The 22172-nt window shown below is 35.0% G+C and overlaps 1 protein-coding gene across 7 annotated transcripts in view; it reads right to left on the minus strand.

Annotated features, from left to right (window-relative positions):
* SKIC3 (SKI3 subunit of superkiller complex) overlaps positions 1-22172 on the minus strand; it is a 91528-nt gene that overhangs the window by 41914 nt on the left and 27442 nt on the right. For all 7 annotated transcript variants that reach the window (XM_022592620.3, XM_089909116.1, XM_089909115.1 and 4 more), the window contains 18 exons: positions 21982-22121; positions 19746-19832; positions 19552-19655; positions 18780-18906; positions 17975-18154; positions 17529-17653; positions 16348-16601; positions 15061-15163; positions 12690-12866; positions 12457-12601; positions 12215-12293; positions 12064-12125; positions 11894-11950; positions 10406-10474; positions 8293-8367; positions 6923-7064; positions 4747-4840; positions 2060-2137 (listed from right to left, as the gene is read on the minus strand). In XM_022592620.3, the coding sequence (XP_022448328.1) occupies positions 2060-2137; positions 4747-4840; positions 6923-7064; positions 8293-8367; positions 10406-10474; positions 11894-11950; positions 12064-12125; positions 12215-12293; positions 12457-12601; positions 12690-12866; positions 15061-15163; positions 16348-16601; positions 17529-17653; positions 17975-18154; positions 18780-18906; positions 19552-19655; positions 19746-19832; positions 21982-22121 (2098 nt within the window). The remainder of the gene's footprint in view (positions 1-2059; positions 2138-4746; positions 4841-6922; positions 7065-8292; positions 8368-10405; positions 10475-11893; positions 11951-12063; positions 12126-12214; positions 12294-12456; positions 12602-12689; positions 12867-15060; positions 15164-16347; positions 16602-17528; positions 17654-17974; positions 18155-18779; positions 18907-19551; positions 19656-19745; positions 19833-21981; positions 22122-22172) is intronic.

The raw sequence follows: 22172 nt of genomic DNA on the forward strand, positions 1-22172 counted from the left end.
GCTCCGAACATGCAGGCTCAGCGGCCATGGCTCACGGGCCCAGCCGCTGTGCGGCATGTGGGATCCTCCCGGATCGGGCACAAACCCGCGTCCCCTGCATCGGCAGGCAGACCCTCAACCACTGCACCACCAGGGAAGCCCCTAGAATGCTTTTTAATAACAACAAAATAAAAAAACGTGTTTTGTTTACTTAAAAATGAAGAGAAGCTGCCACCACCTGGAACAGACTCACTGAACCTTTGAGACTCTGATTTCTGGTATCTATCACTATAATCAGAAACTGCTTCTATTTTTAATGTGTTATTAGAAATCTTTTCATAAAATCTTTTTAATCTTGGAGGTGTGGGTGGGAGCTAAAAATATAGGCAATATTTGCTTCTAAAATTAATTTTATGAAAGTGAAAGAATTTAAAAATCCATTAACTCAAATTTTGATAAATATTTAATGAAGGGAAGAGGACTACCTTAGATTGTTTATGGATACATACATGTATTTTTTTAATTAATTAATCTAATTTGTTTATTTTTGGCTGCACTGGGTCTTCGTTGCTGCACGTGGGCTTTCTCTAGTTGTGGTGAGCGGGGGTTACTCTACGTTGTGATGCACATCCCTCTCACTGCAGTGGCTTCCCTTGTTGTGGAGCACCAGCTCTAGGCGCACAGGCTTCAATAGTTGTGGCATGCGGGCTCTAGACCGCAGGCTCAGTAGTTGTAGTATACGGGCTTAGCTGCTCTGCGGCATGTGGGATCCTCCCAGACCAGGGCTCGAACCCGTGTCCCCTGCATTGGCAGGCAGATTCTTAACCACTGTGCCACCAGGGAAGCCCCCCATACATGTATTTTTAAAGTATTTTTTTAATGAACACTATCTTCAAACATTTGATAACTTTTGTAGCGAAAAGAATGGAACTAGAGAAGGGCACAAGGGGCTTCAACTTTATTTGTAACTTGTTTTTTTGAAAAAGAAACCTGAAACCTATTAACAGAATTTTAAGATCTGTTATATCTGAATGGTGACTATTCACTAAATTATGCTCCATACTCTATTGCTATGTTTTGCATGTTTAATATATTTCATAATAAAAACAAATTAAAAAGAAATCAGATGACCTATTTTCAATGGGAGGTATAAATTTTCTTCTAAAACAGTTACATTATATGAAACATCTAACTAAAGAGAACAGATACTTTGCTCCATACAGTTTCTTACAACAAAATTTTGGAACTGACAGAGCTCTATCAACTCCTAAACACAACGATTTAAAAGAATTAAAAGGAGAAGCAATCAAAACAGGGAAAATTTTCTGTCTATAGATACGATTCAGTTACACGGTTATAAAAGAAACGAACTGGCTACCTCCGATTTCTACTATGTAGCTCCTTAAAAGATGTAGGTACTAATCCCAAAATATCAAACTATAGTTCTAATAATGTGTTTCAAACTGGAACATTGAATTTTGGGGCAGCTCTCAATTTGAGGAATGCCTCCTTGAGCCAAAAGTCTTCCTCCCACTAACACTCCTACTGTCCCAACCAAGTTCTATCCTCTGAAACAATTGGTTTCCAGCCTATTTTTTTTTCAATTTTTTTTTGAAGTCGGAAGTCTTTGAGACTCTGAAGAAAGTGATATTGCTCCCTCCCCACCCCCAAAATGCACACATACAAAAATTTTTGTGTACTATCTCAAAAGGGTTTCTGGACCCTTAATCCCACCCCCAGTTTAAGAATATACATCAAATCAGAATAAATCTAATCCTCTTCCAATTAACTAGGCTTCTACTATTAGAAACAGTAACTACCTCTCCTGTCTAGTTCACAAACATCAGTTCTAAACCTGGTCCTCACAAAGGACACTGGGGCTAGGGGTCACTACAGGGACAGGAAACTGTTAACACAGCTTGGTACAGTGGGAATGATGTATCCTGGGGGAACGTCATCATTGTACTCATTCATACACAACCCGCTACTCTGGAAACTGGTCATCACCTCACTAACCCCACAGCTTTCACCAGAAAAACCTGTTAGGTTCATGGAATTAATGGGAAAAAAATATGCTTACCATAATAATCTGCCATAATTTCTTATTGTAACATTATAAGCATCTCTGTCTTCTGCAGTCTGTAACAACAAAATTGCCCTTTAAAAAAAGGACAAGGTATTTTAAATTATCTACGTGCAACAGCATTCTTTTACTCTTCCTCCTTAACTGAATCTACAGATTTTTGTTTTCTTCATTTAATTCTACTAATTATTTAACTAGCTCCATAACAGCTTATTTATATTTTATTAAACTGGTACCACAAAAGCACTTAATAGATTTTAGATTGTCAGGAAAATAATAAAAAGTGACCTCTTAATAAGAGAAATCACTTACCATACTTGAGCTTTAAATATTCCAAAGATTTTAATCTAAACATGGGGAACAACTGGGTTGATGTTTTAAAGTTTTGACATATTTGAAGTGTACAGAATTTGAAGTACATAGTACACTCTTAAAATTATTTATATACTAGAAGTTTGACGTAGGAAGCCAGGAAATTGAGTGCTTTCATGTGCGTTTTCCTGCTACATACAGAAAGATATTTAGGCAATAATGAATTCAGAGAAGGGAATGAGTCATCAGGAGTCCCAAGAGGCTTAGAATAAATACAACAACATGCTGACAGCCCATATTTTTACCTTCTCATGCTCAGTCCCCTTTGGGCAAGCAGGGAAATGTCTCAACAACCAAAGGAGTTGGATATTTAATGACTTTTTTTTTTCTGTTAAAGATTAGCCAGGGAGAAATAGCCAAGAAAAGCTTTTAATGCCCCTGATGTTACATGAAAAACAAAAATTTGCCAGAGAAGTCTAAAAGATAGTATTACAGAAACAGTATCATATTATAAGGCTGTACCTGTGGTTAGATTTATACCTAATTTGTAATTTCAAGTCTCAAATACTTGTTTAAGGAGAAAACAACAGTGGTGATCAGTCAAGAAAGAGTGGTGTGTATCCAAGTGACTATGGAGTTGCCATTTTAAGCAAAGGTATAACCAGTGTTACACTCACAATATTTGTGATTATAATGTATACCAAAAAAAGTAGCAAGCATTCTAAAGCTGCCTAGTTTTCTCTGTTTAAAAATCCTGCTCACTGTTGTATCCTATCAAATTTCTACAGTTTCTTTATTGGTAACTTTATTGTAACGTTGAAAGAAATAGAATTGTGGGTTTTCATAAACCTCTCTCCACATACACCTGGCAAAATAACTTCTTGATTATACAGCCTCCAGTACCATCTAGTGATTACTTCTTTAACTACAGAGAGATCCATACGAGGATGGCAAAGCACTTGGGACACCTCGATTATTTATTATCTGACAAGGTTTCTTCTAAACATCTGTTTATTTAGATTTAGGGCAGTGATGTGCCTCAGAGGTTAGGCAATCAGGTCTTTTAACTTTTCGTCTAGTACTCATGGGATCAACAGTGATTTTCTTATTCACAGATCGATTAATTTTTTTTAAAATTTTTATTTATTTTTGGCAGCGTTGGGTCTTTGTTGGTGCACGCAGGCTTTCTCTAGTTGTGGCAAGCGGGGGCTACTCTTCGTTGCATTGCACGGGCTTCTCATTACAGTGGCTTCTTTTGTTGTGGAGCACCGACTCTAGGTGCATGGGCTTCTGTAGTTGTGGCATGCGGGATCAGTAGTTGTGGCTCGCGGGCTCTAGAGCGCAGGCTCAGTAGTTGTGGCGGACGGGCTTAGCTGCTCTACGGCATGTGGGATCTTCCCGGACCAGGGCTCGAACCTGTGTCCCCTGCATTGGCAGGCAGATTCTTAACCACTGCGTCACCAGGGAAGCCCCACAGATCAATTAATTTGTAGAGAATAAAACTTCAAGTTGATTTCATTTCCTCTCACTCTCCCGGCTGGTCATCTCACTCAAGCACGCTGTCCTTGTTTCTTCAACATACCAAGTCCACTCCTGCTTCAGAGCACTTGTTCTTGCTGTTCCTTCTGCCTGGAATGCTCTTTCCCTGATAACCAAATGGCTTGTGGCCTCACTTCATTCAGGTCAGGCCTTAATTGCCTCCTTAGGAAACCTACCTCTTAAACCTATCTCAAATTTGCTGCTTGCCTCTCTAGTGTCTAGCCCTTTACTTTACTTTGATTTTCTTTCCTAGCAATTGTTACCATCACAGATGTTTATTAGCTTACAATGCGCCTCCCCTCCACCAGAACATGAGCTCCATGAGAACTGAGCCTGTGTTTGTTTTAACTCACTGCTAAATTGCCACTGCCAAGGACACTGCTTGACACACAGCAGTTTAACAAATATTTACTGAATGAATAAATATGATATAGTAGACATTAAAGTGATTCAAAATAACATGTAATTTTTTCTCATGCCTTAAATCTCATTTCTTCTCTGAATAAACACATGTCTTTAATAATAAAGCGAGACAAACTGTAAAGGGACAGATTTTTCTAAAACCTGAGAGGTTTTCTGGTTTGGTTTTTATTTTTTTCTCTCTCTGTCTCTCTCTTCCTCTCTTTCTCTCAGGTTGAGCAACAGAAACGAAAATATAGCTGAAAATTTAGAACTGTATCTTTTCATATACAAAATGTAATAATAATAAATAATGAAAGATCAGGAAAAGAATCAGAACATTTTATTAGTACCTTCTTCATGAAAATGAGACTATATCTTTAAAAGGCCAACTGACAAATAAGGACCACATTTCAATTAAAGGGAGCCTTTACCTTTGGTATGCATCTGCTGCTTCCTTCTTCAGTTGTAGATGTTCATTTAAGTAACCCAACATTGTGAAAGCTGGAGCATAATTCTGAATTCTTTCTGGAAATCCAAAAATATCTTTTCTTTGCATGTGCATAATGGTTGTGTTTGTAAAATATGAGTTTTATTTTTAATTTTTTTCAACATTTTAAACACTAGATTATTTCCTGAGGTCATGGGCATTGCTAAGAATAGTAGTCTGATTTTATCCTGACTATAAAGTACCAGTAATCATTTCAGAACTCTTTTAAATTACTGAGTAACATCTATAGTTACATATGGCTTCTACTTATGTTTTAAAGTTTAAACACTTTATTCCCAAAGGTATAACAATTTGAAATCATAGCTCATGTTAAAACGGGTCATTTGAATTGTAAGGAAATCCAGTTCTTTGGCTAGTCACTTAAACCTTCCTGGGATTAAATTTAGCAACAATTTCTCTTGGTGGTTCTATTCCAATTTCTATATATTTTTTTAAAAATTCAGTATTGTACTCTAGAAACAGAAGATGATTTGGGCACTTTCAGTGTAGTATTTTGAATTCTAATGTCAAAAAACATCATATATCTACTAACATGCAAAGGAGAAAGAAACACATCTGATCAACTTGTGTTGGGAAGCAAGCCTACAGAGTATAATCACATCTTATGTGATGGTTAGGTTCTAACTGTCAAAGCATAAGGTAAAAATCACACGGTTAAAATGATTCCTGCAAAATTCTTAGGTCATCACACAAGAAGGTCACCAAACTGAGTCAAATAAAGAAGAGACCCATAACCTTCATCCACTCTCACCCTGAGGCCAACGGTCAGCAGGACAAATGATTTATCTGCATTTTCTCTTGTCCCCCCTCTCTCTTTTCTGCTTCTAAATTAATATTTTTTTGGCCAAGCACATATAATTGAATTTGTTAAATGAATATACGATACGGCTCCACTACAGACTCAAAAACCTAGCTATTTATAACTGTCAGAGACTGTTTGTTGTTCTAGGTATCTGAATTTTGCAGACAGCTAAAAATTTACCTTTTTATGTAAACCCTTCACAAATGTTTCCCATTCTGTAAGGAAACCTATCAATAAAATTTCTGATCATACACTTTCTCAGAGGCTCTAGGTATTCATTAGAGTCATTCATTTGGGCACACTGCATAACATTTTAATGTCCCGAAGTGCTGATGTTTATAAATGAACTGCCTTCTACTCAAGTGCCCCAGGCTCAATGCAGGAAGAGTATTTCCATCCTGCATATTACAATGATGAGGCATTTTCTCTTCTGCTTTTCAGTTTATCTGATTCTTCATATTATTCAACTGTCAATATTACTGCTTAAACGCCTTGCTTCTTTATTAGAATTTTGTCGAGGGATAAATAAGATGCTAGTGAAACTAACATTTCTTGAGCATCTAGGATATGCCAGGTACTCTGCATAACATTTTATATATATCATCTCATTAAACCCTAAGCAATAGATACTTTCACTCTTGTATTATAGGTAGGAAAACTAAAATTCAATTTGGTAATAAGCCCAAGGTTTCATCATGGCTACTAAGTGGTGGAGCTGAGACTAAACCCAATGTTAGTTTTATTAAGGAAGAAAATTATTACAATAGATGGTTAACTAAATTTCACCATTCTGTCCTTTTCCTAGGCCTAAACATATTTTTCCAGTATGTTGAAGAAAGATTAGGTGTTAAAGTGGGACGTTAAAGGTACTGGGTTTGGAACTTAAAGCATATTACCTCATTGAATTCTCACATCTCTGCAACCTCAGTATTATTATCTCTACTTCCCAAGATTAATTAAGGCAAGTAAAATACTTGGCCTAAGACTGCAGAGAAAGTAAACAGCAGAGCTAGAACAGCAGCAACTCAGGACCATTAGGCTCCAAAATGCTTCCTATGACAACATGGAAATCACTTCTGCCTTGAATCAATAGGTAATAACAATTTTCAGCACTCTTCAAAAATCTTTAGTAAAGTTTAAAAAGCAGAATACTTGGCCGTGGGGGGGAAAGGGCAAATTCATGTCTTAAGGAGCTAATATTTAATTTGGAATTAATTTTAAATTTAATTAATTTAAATTCTTTAAATTATCTCAACAATTATTCATATATCTTGCCATTGTATAACAGGTGCCTTACCTGTGTATTTACTCAAAACCACTTGTGCTGCTGGAATTGCATTCATCTGGAGGATGTTGTACTGGTACAGCTCCGTGTCTCTGTTGCTTTTATCTTGCAATGTTGTACAGACCCAATACGCATAACCTATTGCTCCTTCCGTCTGTAAAAAGGCCAAAGTTAACAAGTAGACACAGGGTAATAAATCTTCCAAGAAAAATTAAGAAATGAAACAATGTACTTCAATACAGTAAATATCACATCTTGGTCTTCTAAGTCAACTGGTAAGTGCCTTTAAATAAAGGGTCACTATGATACAACACAGCTAAGAACATATTTAAATCACTTGCTTCAAACCTAAGTAGAAGAATCAAGCAGGATAAATACAGGGGAAAAAACAGAGCCCCTCCTGATGGGTTGGTTTGCTTCTTCTCAGCATCATTTCCATAGGTCAAACAAATAATTACCAATCAAAAGAATTCTAAAACACTTTCATAAATAATCGAGAAAGGTCAACCACGTCTAGTATTTATCTCATTTTTTTTGTATTAATAGTTAACTCCTTTTTATTGCTTAGCATTCCGTAGGTATGGACGTACCAGTTTGTTTGTTTTTTTAACATCCTTATTGGAGTATAATTGCTTTACATTGTTGTGTTAGTTGCTGCTGTATAACAAACTAAATCAGCTATACGTATACATATATCCCCATATCCCCTCCCTCTTGCGTCTCCCTCCCACCCTCCCTATCCCACCCCTCCAGGTGGTCACAAAGCATGAGGTGATCTCCCTGTGCTATGCGGCTGCTTCCCACTAGCTATCTATTTTACATTTGGTAGTGTATATATGTCCATGCCACTCTCTCACTTCGTCTCAGCTTACCATTCCCCCTCCCCATGTCCTCAAGTCCATTCTCTACATCTGTGTCTTTATTCCTGTCCTGCCCCTAGGTTCTTCAGAACCTTTTTTTTTTTTTAGATTCCATATGTATGTATTGGCATATGGTATTTGTTTTTCTCTTTCTGACTTACTTCACTCTGTATGACAGACTCTAGGTCCATCCATCTCACTACAAATAACCCAATTTTGTCTCTTTTTATGGCTGAGTAATATTCCATTGTATATATGTGCCACATCTTCTTTATCCATTCATCTGTCGATGGTGGTTTTTTTTTGAGTCTCAGTTTCTATTCTACATGACTACTTCATCTATTGAATCCCAATGTCATTTCTTCATCAGCTCTTTAATGACAGTTTAATCTGTTTTTTAAGAAAGAATGAAGAGTAGGGACAACTGCTATCATTAACATCTGATACCACTATGTATTCCATTTCTCAAGAAGGACAGTACTTTATTCATTAATGAATCCTGAAGAATGCTCAAATTCTTACGTGCATACTGAGTTCTGTAGTGTGCCTGAAGAGATCCATGGTGTCATAACTTCCAACTGTCTCTGCAATTAGAGCCTATAAAAGGAAAAAGGAGGCTCTTAATGTGTTTAAAAGGACTACTACTACTACTATTACTACTACCACTACTCCTACTAACAATAATAATAATAAATGAAACTCTTTGGAGGAACCAAAGGTTTACTAGCTGTGCTTAAAAGCAAAGTTAACTTCTTTTTCAATCTTGGCTACCGTATTCCCATGGATCAGAGGACCAGAATGACTTGTTAAATCAGCCCTTAAGCTGACAGATGCTTGCAGAACTCCATTTGCAACCAGGGAGTTAGTGAAATAATCCACGTAAAATTCCTCAGAACACTGATAAAGCTATGCTACCTTCTCCCTTCCCTCCCCGCAATCTATTCATACTGGTATTTGTCTGGATTAGAGTTGTTAATCACAGGGTCCCCTCAGATTCAACTGGAAAGCTTTTAAAAAGGAGATCCTCTCCCCTAGAAATCTAGCTTCCATAGATCTGGGTAGAGTCTCATCATGTTTATTTTTTAAAACTGCCTCAGGATTTTAAATATTATATCTATGCCACTGACTTCATAGATTATGTGATAGTTAAAATTACTTTCAAGCTCATCTATCTTTTATAAGAAAGCAGGGGTTTTTTTTTAGTTATCATACATTACTAATTAAGAAATTAATATTAAGCCGCACTCTATTGTTACCATTTTAATTAAATCTACTAATTACCTCCTGAAATAAATTATTTTTAAGAACAGAAATAATTTAAAAATAAGAAAAGGGACTTCCCTGGTGGCACAGTGGTTAAGAATCTGCCTGCCAATGCAGGGGACACAGGTTTGAGCCCTGGTCCGGGAAGATCCCACAAGCCACGGAGCAACTAAGCCCGTGCGCCACAAATACTGAGCCTGCGCTCCAGAGCCCACGAGCTACAACAACTGAATCCGCATGCCACAACTACTGAAGCCCATGCTCTGCAACAAGAGAAGCCACTGCAATAAGAAGCCCACGCACCGCAACGAAGAGTAGCCCCCACTTGCCGCAACTAGAGAAAGCCCACGTGCAGCAATGAAGACCCAATGCAGCCAAACATAAATAAAATTTAAAAAATAAATAAATAAAAATAAGAAAAAAAATACTTAAGTAACTCTGATGAGCATCTCAAACCTACTGACCTACAGCAGTGTTACTCAAAGTGAAGGCCCTGGACCACCAGCATCGTCCTCAGTTGGGAGCAGTTAGAAATGCAAATGCTCAGGCCCCCTGGGTCCAAAACCTTACATAGAGATTAGTGTAGTAATGCCACTGCTCCCAGATGCTACCACAGCTAATGGCAACAGGAGTTTGCCTTTCCTAACTCTGCATGTTTCACCGATTAACTAGAATCAGACCCAAGAGTCAAAGTATAAAAGAAGATATCTAATCCCTGATTAATGATTTTCTAATAGGGGTGATGCTCCCACTAGTCTCTGAACTGAAACAATCAACCACTTACTAATTTATTACAACTTCTCAACTAGACAAGACCTTGGAGCCCACTCAGGCCAATCCCCTTCTTTTTCAGGTAAGAAAAATGAAATCCAGAAGTGATATGTTAAGGTAAAACAATTAGTAAGTGACAGACTCAGACTAGTAACCTGATTCCTATTTGGCAGTACAAAAATCTAAACTTTGCTGGGGGCAGGGGGGCACTCATAAACAAGTACCAAATCAAATATGAAGATTTTACAGAAAATGAGAAAACATAATCAAAATGATCTTTGTAAATGTTCATTTTTTGATAAATGTATGTTAACAGAGTTCTAGGTTTATTTTTTAAGAATAATAATGGCAGAATTATGGTGTTCAAAGCCCCTCAAATCAAAGCTTAATCATTACAAGCTGTACGACCTTGGGCATGATACTTAGGATCTTTTAGTTTCAACTTCCACACACAAAGAGCCTAGCACAGCAACTGGCACAAAGCCCTCAAATGCTATCATTATTATCAGTGTTGTTTATATTGACATGTTATTTATACCACTTTCTATTAACATGTTAGTTATAAAACAGATTATTAATAACTATATGTTATATATCTTACTTGTCCAATCCAGCACATTAAATAAGATGGATCAAGGGATTGAGCCATTTTGAAAGCTTCATGAGCTTGCTAGGAAAAAAAGGCAAAAAATAACAAGCCATTTTATAAACTTTATATTAAAGCACTTATATTTAAAAAGCATAAGAGAATAAGAAAAGCCAGACTTGAAAACATAAATACAAATGAACCTAAAACTTCACTGTTTAAGCACAATTGGCAATGCTTACAACTATGTCTTAAATATAGTCCTGAAAGAGTCCCGGATTCAACAGATTTCTCTACAGGCTTAGGGATTCTGGTCCTCAATGAAAGGGCACTGTAGGTGTCTACCTCATAGCCTGCAGAACTTTGAACCAATTACCCATCTATTTGCTAAGCCACAGGTCTGATGGAAACAATCAGAGAAGGCTGAATCTATTCCCCTCTCTTGGAGCTCAACTGGGAAGATAAAAACTACCAACCAGTGAGGTCTGAGACCTGCTACTGGGCGAAAGGAGTGGTCAACATAAATCTGAGCTAAACAGTTAGGAAACTTTCAAGTTACCCCACTTGGACACTTTAAATCATATGCTTTTTTTTCTGCTACAAAGAATAACTTATTATACGCTGCTTTGTATTGTTTTCCCAATAATCTATCTATGTGTGGCAGGAAACAGTCTTTTTTTCTCATAAGAAAGTAAGCTCATGGGCAACAACTGCACCACACTACCATAAAACCACATTCGTAGCTTATTAACTAAGACTTATCTTTGTTTAAATTTTTAAAAAATATTTTCACATATTTTAAGATCCAAATTAATATTTTTCTTCATTCTATTTACAATCTTCTAAAGCAATCTCTGCAGTGACTTCATGTATCCCTGAGAATACCACTGAAGCTATTTTAAAAGGATGATATTCAATATACTGGCTGAAACACAAAACAGTACAGATGTGCTATTATATATAGATTTGTGGAAACTTCCAAACATGACCTATAAACATGCTCCCCATTACTGTAGTTCCAATTCTCTATATACAACTCTTCAAGTATGACAATTTACACCGTGGCATGTAAAGGGATTAATATCTGCTAAAGCCAAATCTAAATTACCAAGCAAAGGTTAAATTTAAGTTTCTAGAGAGTACTAATAAATGCCCTTACTTCATCACCCCACCCCCAACACAGCCTACATGGGACTCCTCTTAATGTGTAAAGATAAAAAAAAAAACCAAATAATTCATAACAGAATTACTTTAATCTCCAAATGAAAAAAATAACATAATTATAAAACCAGAAACTTCTTGTGACATGAAAAGGGAAATCTTACACATTCATTATTCAATATAATAAAGTGAATGCTATCAATGATCTAGCATATTAGAGAGCATGCTGGATAGATAACAATGTGCAAAGTATTTCTCCACAACAAGTTAAGGTATTATGAAGAGAACATATATAGAAAATGTTCTTTACTTTTAATAGGACAAAACAGACAATATATGTACCTCAATCTTTTCATTTGCAAGGTACAACACTCCCAAGTTTGTCCATGCAACAGCATTCTAAAAAACACACATATACAAAATTAGATCCCTTGTCTACATAGCAGTCTCAGAAAATCATTAACACTAAATTTTGAAGTTATTTTGCATAGACAGAGACACGTAACACTCACAATTTGTTCTGATTGGATTGATTTGATGAAACAGTGCTGAGCAAGGGCATAATTTCTAATACCTGAAAAATACAGATTTCGATAAAACTGAACTTTACTGCCTGAAAACAGGCAATCTTCTAAAAATATTGAAGTGTTACTCATTTCTTACCACTGTAACATGAAACTACACCAAGAGCATTCCAGTATAAGTGATTATTACTGTCAAGTCTCACAGCCTTTTTCAGACACTGAAAAGTAAAAGTAGATAAATTTTTCTCAGAATATCAGCATTTATATCAAGGAAAGTGTGGTTTCATGTGAAAACACTACAGAATTTACTTTATCAAAAGCATCTTTCAGAAAAGCCCTTAGTTTTTTAAAAAGTTTATGAAAAATTTCTCAAAACCATACATGCAAAGATTTCTCCAATAGCTCCTGAAGATCATTTGACTTGCTGCCTGTTTCTGCTAGATGTTGTGCTTGGCGATAATAATTAATTCCAAGATCACACCACGTGTTAGATGTAGACATCAGTTTTAATGCACGACCATAACACCTATAGAAATATAAAAGTGAATGTTATATTGTTTTATGATGTTCTAATTCGATTTGAATGTCATCCACTGGCAATCTTTGTAAATTACCTTCCTCCAAGATGGAGGAGCTCATTTTTCTTTAATGCTTGTTTTCCTTCTTTCTGACCTAGGAGGGCTCCTAAGACACTAACATTCACTTTAGATAGTGAGACAGCATACAGACTGGTACAAGCATCCCCAACTAGCTTCCAAAGGCAAGACACATCAGCTCGATGCTGCAGAGCCCTAAAAAAAAGAAACAGTGTGATTCTTACAAATTATTTCCAAAATGTATGGCGTTTATCTCCCTCACTACTACATACAATTAAAACAGAAAAAGTATACACACAATTTTGATTTAGTTCTTTAGCTAAATGCAGTAAATGCTTTACTGAATTCCTTCTAGCCATCTTATATCTTATCACCTCCTTATTATGAAGAAAGGAAGAGGTGAAGGAGAAGGAATTGACTGTTTTAAGTGACAGAAACTTTGCAAACATTTCTTTGGTACTCTTTATCATTTTTCTTAGAAGCAGCAGAAATCACATAAATAAATCAATAAATTTTCCAGGACCAATTTACCTTTAATACTGAATTTTTTAAACTATGCTTTTTGTGTTTGTCTATTTAAACAAAAAGCAAAGCAGTAAAGTTGGTAACTGTCTCATAGTTGATTATAATAAACTTAGGTTTTGCTTGCAGATCTTCCCTCACATATTAAAAAAAAAAAAAGGACTAGTAAATATAAAATATATTTGGTAGTCCAAAGGATTTTTACTCTCTGAGATCAAGAATACCAAAAATCTAAATATGAGAATGTGAAAAACCGTATTTATTGAAGCAAGAAAGACTCAGTGGACAAGCTCAAAAAGTAAATAAAAATATTAATTATGGTGATAAAGGGCACTTCTTTTTAGAATGAGAAAATCTCAGTTATTCATTTCTCTTCACTTTTCTCTTCTCAAAATCTTACAAATAAAACACAGCAATTTCTCAATTAAGCCAAGTCTCGATAATCAGCTATCACAAACAGCTATGATGCTGGCAGATGGGCAAGCAGATGGAACATTTTTCATAGCCTTTTCTACTCATGGAGTCCAGCCAAAAATCATTTTTCAATGTCCTCCTGAGAAACAAGATTAATTACTGCAGTCATCACTGAAAGCCCACTATGAGGATCAGGAGGAAGGACACTATTTGTAGCTCTTTTGCCTAAATATCTTAGTGTAATTTCTAAACTTGACAGCATGAAAGAAGAAAACAGAGAGGAAAACAGAAAAGAAAACACTGGCAACTTTAGCAACCTAAACTCTTATCTCCTTTTAAGTTCAATAAAAAATAAAATATCTGTAAAGTGAAATAACTTCTATCACCCTTACACTAGTACTGTGGTAGTGTGAACTTTAAGTCTAGAAGTAAAGTAAATATAAATGTGGGGATATCACTTTAAAAGTTTTGTATACCTCCTCATAATTAGTTGTGAGTGTTATCCAGAACAAAATTCCCCAGACTCAGAAAGGCAGTATTTGTAGCTGAAGTATCATCACTCAAATGTTCACATTTACCCTTAAATACTAGTTCAAACAAATTACACCCCTCTTCACAATACCTTCCTCTTTGGAAAGAGCTATATGTATTACATAAGACTTGAAAAGTAGCAATAAAAATTAGTGGGAGAAAAGAATGAAGTTTTCATTTCAGATTTGGTTCATGTTCAAAGCAAAGCAATTCTAGAGCAAGCAAATCAACATGACACACAGGAGAGGGCAAGTAGGGAAAGAAAGGAAGTGAAGCACAAGAAAGATGTTTAAGAGCAAACAAATTTAATTCTATGTCTAACTTGAGTACTTTTTAGTCATCTATCACAAATAACACTTCTACCTAACTAATGAATTTAGTTCTATAAAATAACCAGATTTACTGAAATCTTTCTGATTTATTTCTTGTTATTTGACATCACTTCTTTTCCTACACAGATTCTCTCCAGGAGCAATCAGATTGCTCATCTCCCTTCACCTTCAGCCCTACTAATTAGTCTAAAATGGGCCCTGATCACTGAATGTAAAGCCTATTGTGCACCTGAAGCCCCATTTTCCAATCAGTTCCAATTAGAGATACTTGCATCTCTAGGTCTCCTGAAAGAGAACAATAACACGTGGTACCCAAGCTGTTGCTCCACTAGCTGACTGCTTCTTCCTTCCCATCCTTCTCTATGCTTCCAGCATGTCAGCTACTAAAAGCAAGAAATTGTATCTGTTCCCCAGTGCAAAATTAATACAATATGTATGTTACAGAATTAACTGACTAGTCTGTTACTCTTTTATGTTTGAGATTCTGAATAATGATTGCTATAGCTAACAGGATAAACAAAGCATGATTTCCTAAAATTGGCTTTATTATATAATACTAAGAAAATAGACTCATAAATAATGATACTAACCGAGTAAAATATTCCAGTGCTTTCTCTATGTAGTCTACAGCTTTTCCATCAAGATAATCAACAAGAGCTGCTTTTGCCATCATGAGATGGCATTCACCCAAACCTAAAATCAGGTAAGTTTGTAGTTGTTAAAATTATGTAAAAGAAACACTGAGAATGAACATCAAATAAATTCATTGGTGCTATATTACAGCCACTTTCCAGAAAACAAAACTTAATGGTATTTTATAAAAGTTATCTTTAAGCATGGTCTTGATGCATTTATTAAAGAATTCAAATGGCCGGGTTCTGCTGGAGTAAACATGTACTAAAAGATAAAAACTATCTATGGAACCTAAGAATTTCCTTGATTTTGGGCAAATTACTTACCTCTTAAAATCTTAGCTTTGAAAATGGGGATATTACCTAATAATATCTAATATGATGCTACTTGCTATCATATTACTATTTATTAGGTTGTTGTGAAACAAGATTTGACCTCTTTATATTCAAAACTATGTAGCAAACTATACTATCAAAATTAAATGAAACAGCAATTTCCTAAAGTGGCCAGTAAACATGTAATAAATGTGAGTTCTTCTTCTGTTAGGGAGTTTTATAAAAAAATTTTTTAAAAAGGGTTTCAAGGCCTAAGTTACATGTCACTTAAAACATACACTATTTCTGAATTAAACCCCCCACTGTTTCTTTAAAAAGGAAAAGGAAAAGGAGGGAAGCAAATATAATGAGCTCGAGGTTTTTTGTTAATGGTTAGAAGTAATCATTAAAAAATTAATTAAATATGGATGGTGGTGTTTTACTTTAAATCACCGAAAATAATTTGTTAAGAAGGAACAGGTATCTATAAAGGAACTAAAATTAATTTAGATAATTACAAAACAATGCAAGTTGCCTCTAAAGTTCAAAAAGTTTAAAAATGAGATTCTGTAATTTACAAAGTAACTAAAAGGTATTAAGATATTCTGAGAATATAGTGAATTAATTATCAAAATATAAGAGCAGGGAAATTCTTGTTTTAGAGATCTGTTTTTAGATCCCACAGCTATCATACTATTTATCTAAAAGCTAAATCTCTATCATATTACTATTTATTAACTGTTATGAAACAAAATTTCATCTTTCTATATTCAAATCTATATAACAAGCTATACTATAAACGGTTCATACTGGACACTTGCTGTTGACTAAAGAAGTCCTTTTCAAGTTACTCGATACATTTAGAAATTTATTCAAGGATTTTATACTTCAGTATCACAAAAGACAAAGGAGATATTAAAGAGAAATTACCTTTCAAAGCAGGCACATAATCTTCTTTCTTTTTAATGATCAGCTGGTATTGAGCTACCGCCTCTTTATATTTGCCTAGGATTTGCTGTATTGCTGCAACCTTAAATACACTGTATGTGGATTCGGGGTTCAGCTCACTGGCTTTTGTGAAGGATTTCAAGGCTGTTGTATAGCCACCTCTGCTTAAATATGCCTCTCCTAATGACTCCCAACAATTGAAGTCCTTTGGGTCTGCCCTCAATGCTGCCTGTAAACTAAAATTTCAAGAAAGAGTAAGAGAACTAAAAGTAATAGAACTACTTCCATATCTGAAAGAAAAATACAAAGTAATTTAACTGAATCACACATATCCATGGTTCCTCCTATGGATAAAAGTGAAAACCATATTTATTTAAAGCAAGTATACCTGTTCCTTTTATGACATGGGTTTTTTCATACTAAGAAATTTTATTGTAATTTTAGAATGAATAAAAACAAAATAAATTTTTGAAGAAATGCTCACCAAAATTTATTTCCCTGGACTATGTAGGAGAACTCCAGTTTCCTATCCTACCAGAATAGGTATATATCTCAATATGCCTCATCACAGTCTATAAGCCCCCAAAAAGCCTCCTACCAAAACAAAATATGAGAGTTGAAAAATAGCAACAACAGGCATGCTTTAAATTTCTGAACAGATTCCAAAGCCATGAAAAAATTTTAAATGCCTGTATTCTAGGTATTAACATAAATCAGAACAACTTTCACTCAAACATATTTTCTTTACATGGTTCAAACCAAACTACTAAAAATGAGCTGCTCCAAACGCCCTTCAAGTTGCCAGTGTCTCCCCTTCCCCAAAACAATGCTTGTCAGTGGGAGAACAACAAAGATATTAACCTTGGCTTTTTATCATTCCTTAAATTTCTATTGAGAACCTGCTATATACATGATACTATTAAGACTTCACTTCCCTGGACGGCTCTCTCCTTAACACAAGGACATCAGTTAATGCAATTTTGTAATTCCAGTGCCGTGCAGATAGTAAGAACCAATGAACCATAAATAAATTTTGCTATTTCTTCCCTCGAAATACAACCTGGTATGAGGCAACTTATAAGTTCATTTTGGATATAAATGGAGTTTAATTTAAGGAACCATTAGGCTGTCTATCAGAGGTTAAATATAGAAAGGTGCCTTACTCAGCCACTGCTTGAGAATGTTGACCAGCTTTTAAATAGTATAGTCCTCGCCTAAGCCAGGCCCATTTTGCCGCTCCAGCACTTGCCTTTTGAGTGACTGTTGTTAGGATAGCTAAGGCAGTTTCCTAATAAGAAGAAAAGACTAGTGTTAGAGATATTAAATATTATAAAAATACTGAACACTTATGTAAACAGATATATTTTCATTTACCACTTTTGATTTTTTAAACTTACACTGGTATATACTGAACCACACTTTCAACATTAAGTAATTTAATATCTGCCAATAAAAAGAAAATTTACTCTATAAGCAGTGGCAGAAATATTTCTATAGCATCTACAAATAAAAATTAAAAAATAACTTTCAAGTACACATATAAAAATATTTCTATTTCTATACTCAGGATAAAATAAAAAGACAAAAGTGTTTAAATTATTAGACATACCATCTCTTCAAGCTCTACACTTAAGTCAACTGCTGCAGCTCCAGATTCAGCATCAGTGTCATCTAATTCAAAAGCTTTCCTGTAACATCCACGGGCTCTGTTTCTATCTCCTACTACATCCCTGTAATAATGACCTAAATAGCAGAAAACTTTGCCCATGTATGTATCCAGTTTGGCAGCCTGAAAAATTGATAATAACAGAATATAAAAGTTTGTTTGGATGGGTCCCTTTAAAAACACAAAAGATAAATACACAGATTAAAGAAAAAAATTAAATATACAAAAATATACCAAAACATCCTTTAACGTAAGATTTAAAGCAGACATGAAAACTGGCCATCACCAGTTACAGAAAACAAACAAATATAAAAATACTATTTCTCTGCTAAAAGAAATGTGAAATTAGAGTTATTATTTCATCAATCTGTTTCTATGAGTCAAGATAGGAATGTAAAACTTCTAGCTGTTACACATCTAAAATATAAGAAGTTAAACACGTAGAAGTATATAAGACCCACATGCCAATAAAAGTACAGTGGAAATTACCTAAAAACAGTATTGTTTTCCAAAGGTACTTATGTCTCATTTTCTATAACACGTGTTTCTTAAATTAGTAACTTTTACATTTTTATGATTTAATTTTCTCCTTGAAAACCCATACAACATTCTCACAAAACCTTATGTGTGAGAGATGAAACACAAAAAAAATCAGTAAAGGGTAATTTTAAGTACCTAACTTATGTGATTATTAGATTTGATTTCATAATGAATCCATTTCAACTAAGAACTAAATAGCATATGTTACCTTTAGAAAATGGGTAAGAGCCTTTGTTTTATCTTTTCTTGTTTCTTCACCCATAGACCAATATGTTAACCCAAGTTGGTAATGATATTCAGCAACTTCAGCATCTTTCTCAAGAGCTAGCTGAAAACTAAGTCACAAAAGGGAAGAAAGGAATATTCAGATAAATAGATAGATAGATTAAAAAAAAAATAGGAGACACCTAGTTGGAACAATCAAAGTTTGACTTATTCAAGGATGGTAAATTAGAAGCAAGTCATTACTTTAGGATATAGATCATGAGAAAAAAAAATGATTAGAAGAGGAAACCAAACTTAAAACCAAACATTATACGTGCTTACTGAACATTATGATCAGCTAATGAGATTTCAAACCCATCATGAAATTTTCTATAGTTACTGTGCTACATGCTAAATACATTTCTTAAAAATACTAAGGCTTGGGGCTTCCCTGGTGGCGCAGTGGTTGAAAGTCCGCCTGCCGATGCCGGGGACATGGGTTCGTGCCCCGGTGAGGGAGGATCCCACATGCCGCGGAGCGGCGGGGCCCGTGGGCCATGGCCGCTGAGCCTGTGCGTCCGGAGCCTGTGCTCCGCGACGGGAGAGGCCACAACAGTGAGAGGCCCACGTATCGCAAAAAAAAAAAACAACTAAGGCTTACAAAGATCAAATTTATGCAAAACTAGATCTTTATCAAACCCATTCATTTTGAATTTTTCAAGAAATATTAAATTAAGATAGGACTAGGTTTATGAGCAATCTAAATACATCCTTACCATTTTTCTGCTTGTAGATAGTCCTTTTTGGTAAAATGAATCAAAGCCTCCAGGGCATGAGCTTCAGCTAGGTCAGGGTAAGAAGAGAGAAGGTCTTCCATAATCTATAAAGTATATATCTATCAATTCCATATCCAGATAAAAATAACTTTTAACTTAAAAAAAAAACCCTCAGTTTAAATGAAAACACCAACCTTTGAAGCTTCATCTAATGAGCCTTTGTTCAGATAGGCCAAGCCTTTGAGAACCAAAAGTCCTGGGATATTATTTGCATCAGAAACCTAGAAAATAATTGTAAAGAATTGCTATAAATCTCCTACAACACAATGCAGCAATGTTTTGCTTTAACTAAAGAATGACCATGGTATAAAGACTTAGAGGTCCTGATTTCTATCACTATTAACACTTCCATTCTTTGCAATCTTATTAAAGAAAATTTCAAATACATTAAAAAATTAGAGAACAGCATAATGAACCCACATGTACTTATCATCTAGTTTCAAAATTATTAGCTCAAAGCCAATCTTTTCTCATCTATACCTCCACCCATTTCACCACACTCCTGCTTAGATTACCCCAGAAATTATAGCTTTTCATCTGATAGTTTAGTATCTGTATCTAAAAAATACGTTTATTTTTAATAACATAATCATACTACCATTATAAACACATAAACAAAACCAACAATACATCCTTAACATCATCAAATAATTAACCAGTGTTCAAATTTATCAGTTGTCTCATAAAATATTTAAAGAATTTGTTTTAATCAAAATCCAAATAAGGTACATACATTTCAACTGGCTGATATATCTCTTAAGTCTCTTTTAATCCATAGGATGCCCTTCCATCCTTTTTTTTCTCCCTTAAAATTTAACTGTTGAAAAATATGGGCCACTTTCACAGTTTCTCAGAGTCTGGCTCTTGATGATTGTATTGTCATGGTATTGACATGTTCCCTGGTCCCCTGTATCTTCTATAAATTAGTAGGTCTAGACCTTTGATCTGATTCAGGTTTGATGTTCTGGCAAGAATACCTCATGTGTACTTGCACCTGGTTATGTCTAGTTGTCTTTTTTTCCTGTAATGCTAAGCAGCCATTGATCCTCAATGCCTAGATCTATTAATTCATTATGGACTGCAAAATGGTGATTTCCTAATTCTATCATTCCTTCTTTCCTTATTCGATGGCATACTTCAACAAAGAGAAATTTCCCCTCCTCTATCTATTTGATCATTCTGAGGAACAGTTCATAAAGGAAACATAGGATAAATACTTCGATTTTTTCCAATTGGTTCCTTAGCATCCTTCAAAGGTTCACTTTACTGAGGATGATTTGTTGATTTTTTTGGTATCATCATTAACACATGGATTTAAACTTAAATGATGTGCTTTAATCTACTGCAGTTACTACTGCTCAAACCATCCCCTCTTTAGCCAGTAAAAATCAATTCATGCTAGTTCCTGAGCACTTCTGACATAATTCTAATAGCCTTTTATGGTTTCATTGGTTTCTAGCATTATAAGGTGTCCTGGGCTCATCTTGTACATTTTCTGTCTCAGACTTGGATTCTACCAGTTCTTCAAGGAACTTTTCATTTGGTTTTTGTTTTTTTGTAAAAAAAAAAAAACAAAACAAAGAGTATGGAAAGACCTCTCCAAAGCATTCACCCAAAACACACTATTGGTGGAAGGCAAGTATTGAGAGAAAACAAGAAAATAAGATATCTGTTCTTGAAGGATCCTGACAACTGTTCTAATTTTAAAGAAAAACTATGAAATGCAAAGCCTTTTGAAACATAAAAAACAATGATTTTTTATAAAAATTCAGCTCTGCAATATACTGAGTGATATAATTTTAATTTCATACCAAAAATAGCCTTTATCTGAAAAATATCTTTATATTGTTAAAGGCACCATGTTGTTATAATTCATAATTTACTAGTTTTTGCTAGGGAATTTCAAACTGCTTGAATCAAAAACAGTAAGAAATCAGTTTCCTTCTTAAATATCAATCTTTCTCAGAGTGTTTTTTAAGTTGAATAAAACAAGCAACATTCTCTACCATGAAGCTACAAGTGTCCTTAATAATTCTTGTCAATAATCTATGAAATATTTTCTGGAGAGAAAAATTTAGAATACCAAATTAATAATAATCAAGTATTGATAACCCAAGAGGGCAAAAAGAGAAAAGGAGAATAAGAGCAAGAACTAAAGAAAGAAATTGCATCATATGAAGGACATTGTAAGTACTTAACCAAGAGGCAAACAAATAACTTTAGGAGTTTCCAAAAAGTGCAGAGGTGGTGAATTCATACCTCTAACACAAAATTTTTGTAAGTAAATATTTGTGGTAAGCAGAGAGTGGATGATGCCTGGTTGACCAAAAACTAAATAAGGCGAAGGGAAAAATGCAATGATAAGACTACCTGATCAAGAGTACGAATTGCTTCCTCTGAAGATTCATAATCTGAGAGTTTAATCAAAGCCTCTGCTTTCAAATGAAGGCAAAGATTCTTCTGATGAAGATTGCCACCAGACACACCAAGATTACCTATGTTCTTCAGAGCTGACAAAATTAAAGACGTCTGAATGAAGACAATCATATCACTTCACTTTG

The sequence above is a fragment of the Delphinapterus leucas genome, chromosome 3 (genome assembly GCF_059928025.1).
Source record: "Delphinapterus leucas isolate spDelLeu-1000000601 "Yukka" chromosome 3, BTC_Dleu_Yukka2, whole genome shotgun sequence".
Classification (NCBI taxonomy): Eukaryota; Metazoa; Chordata; class Mammalia; order Artiodactyla; family Monodontidae; genus Delphinapterus; species Delphinapterus leucas.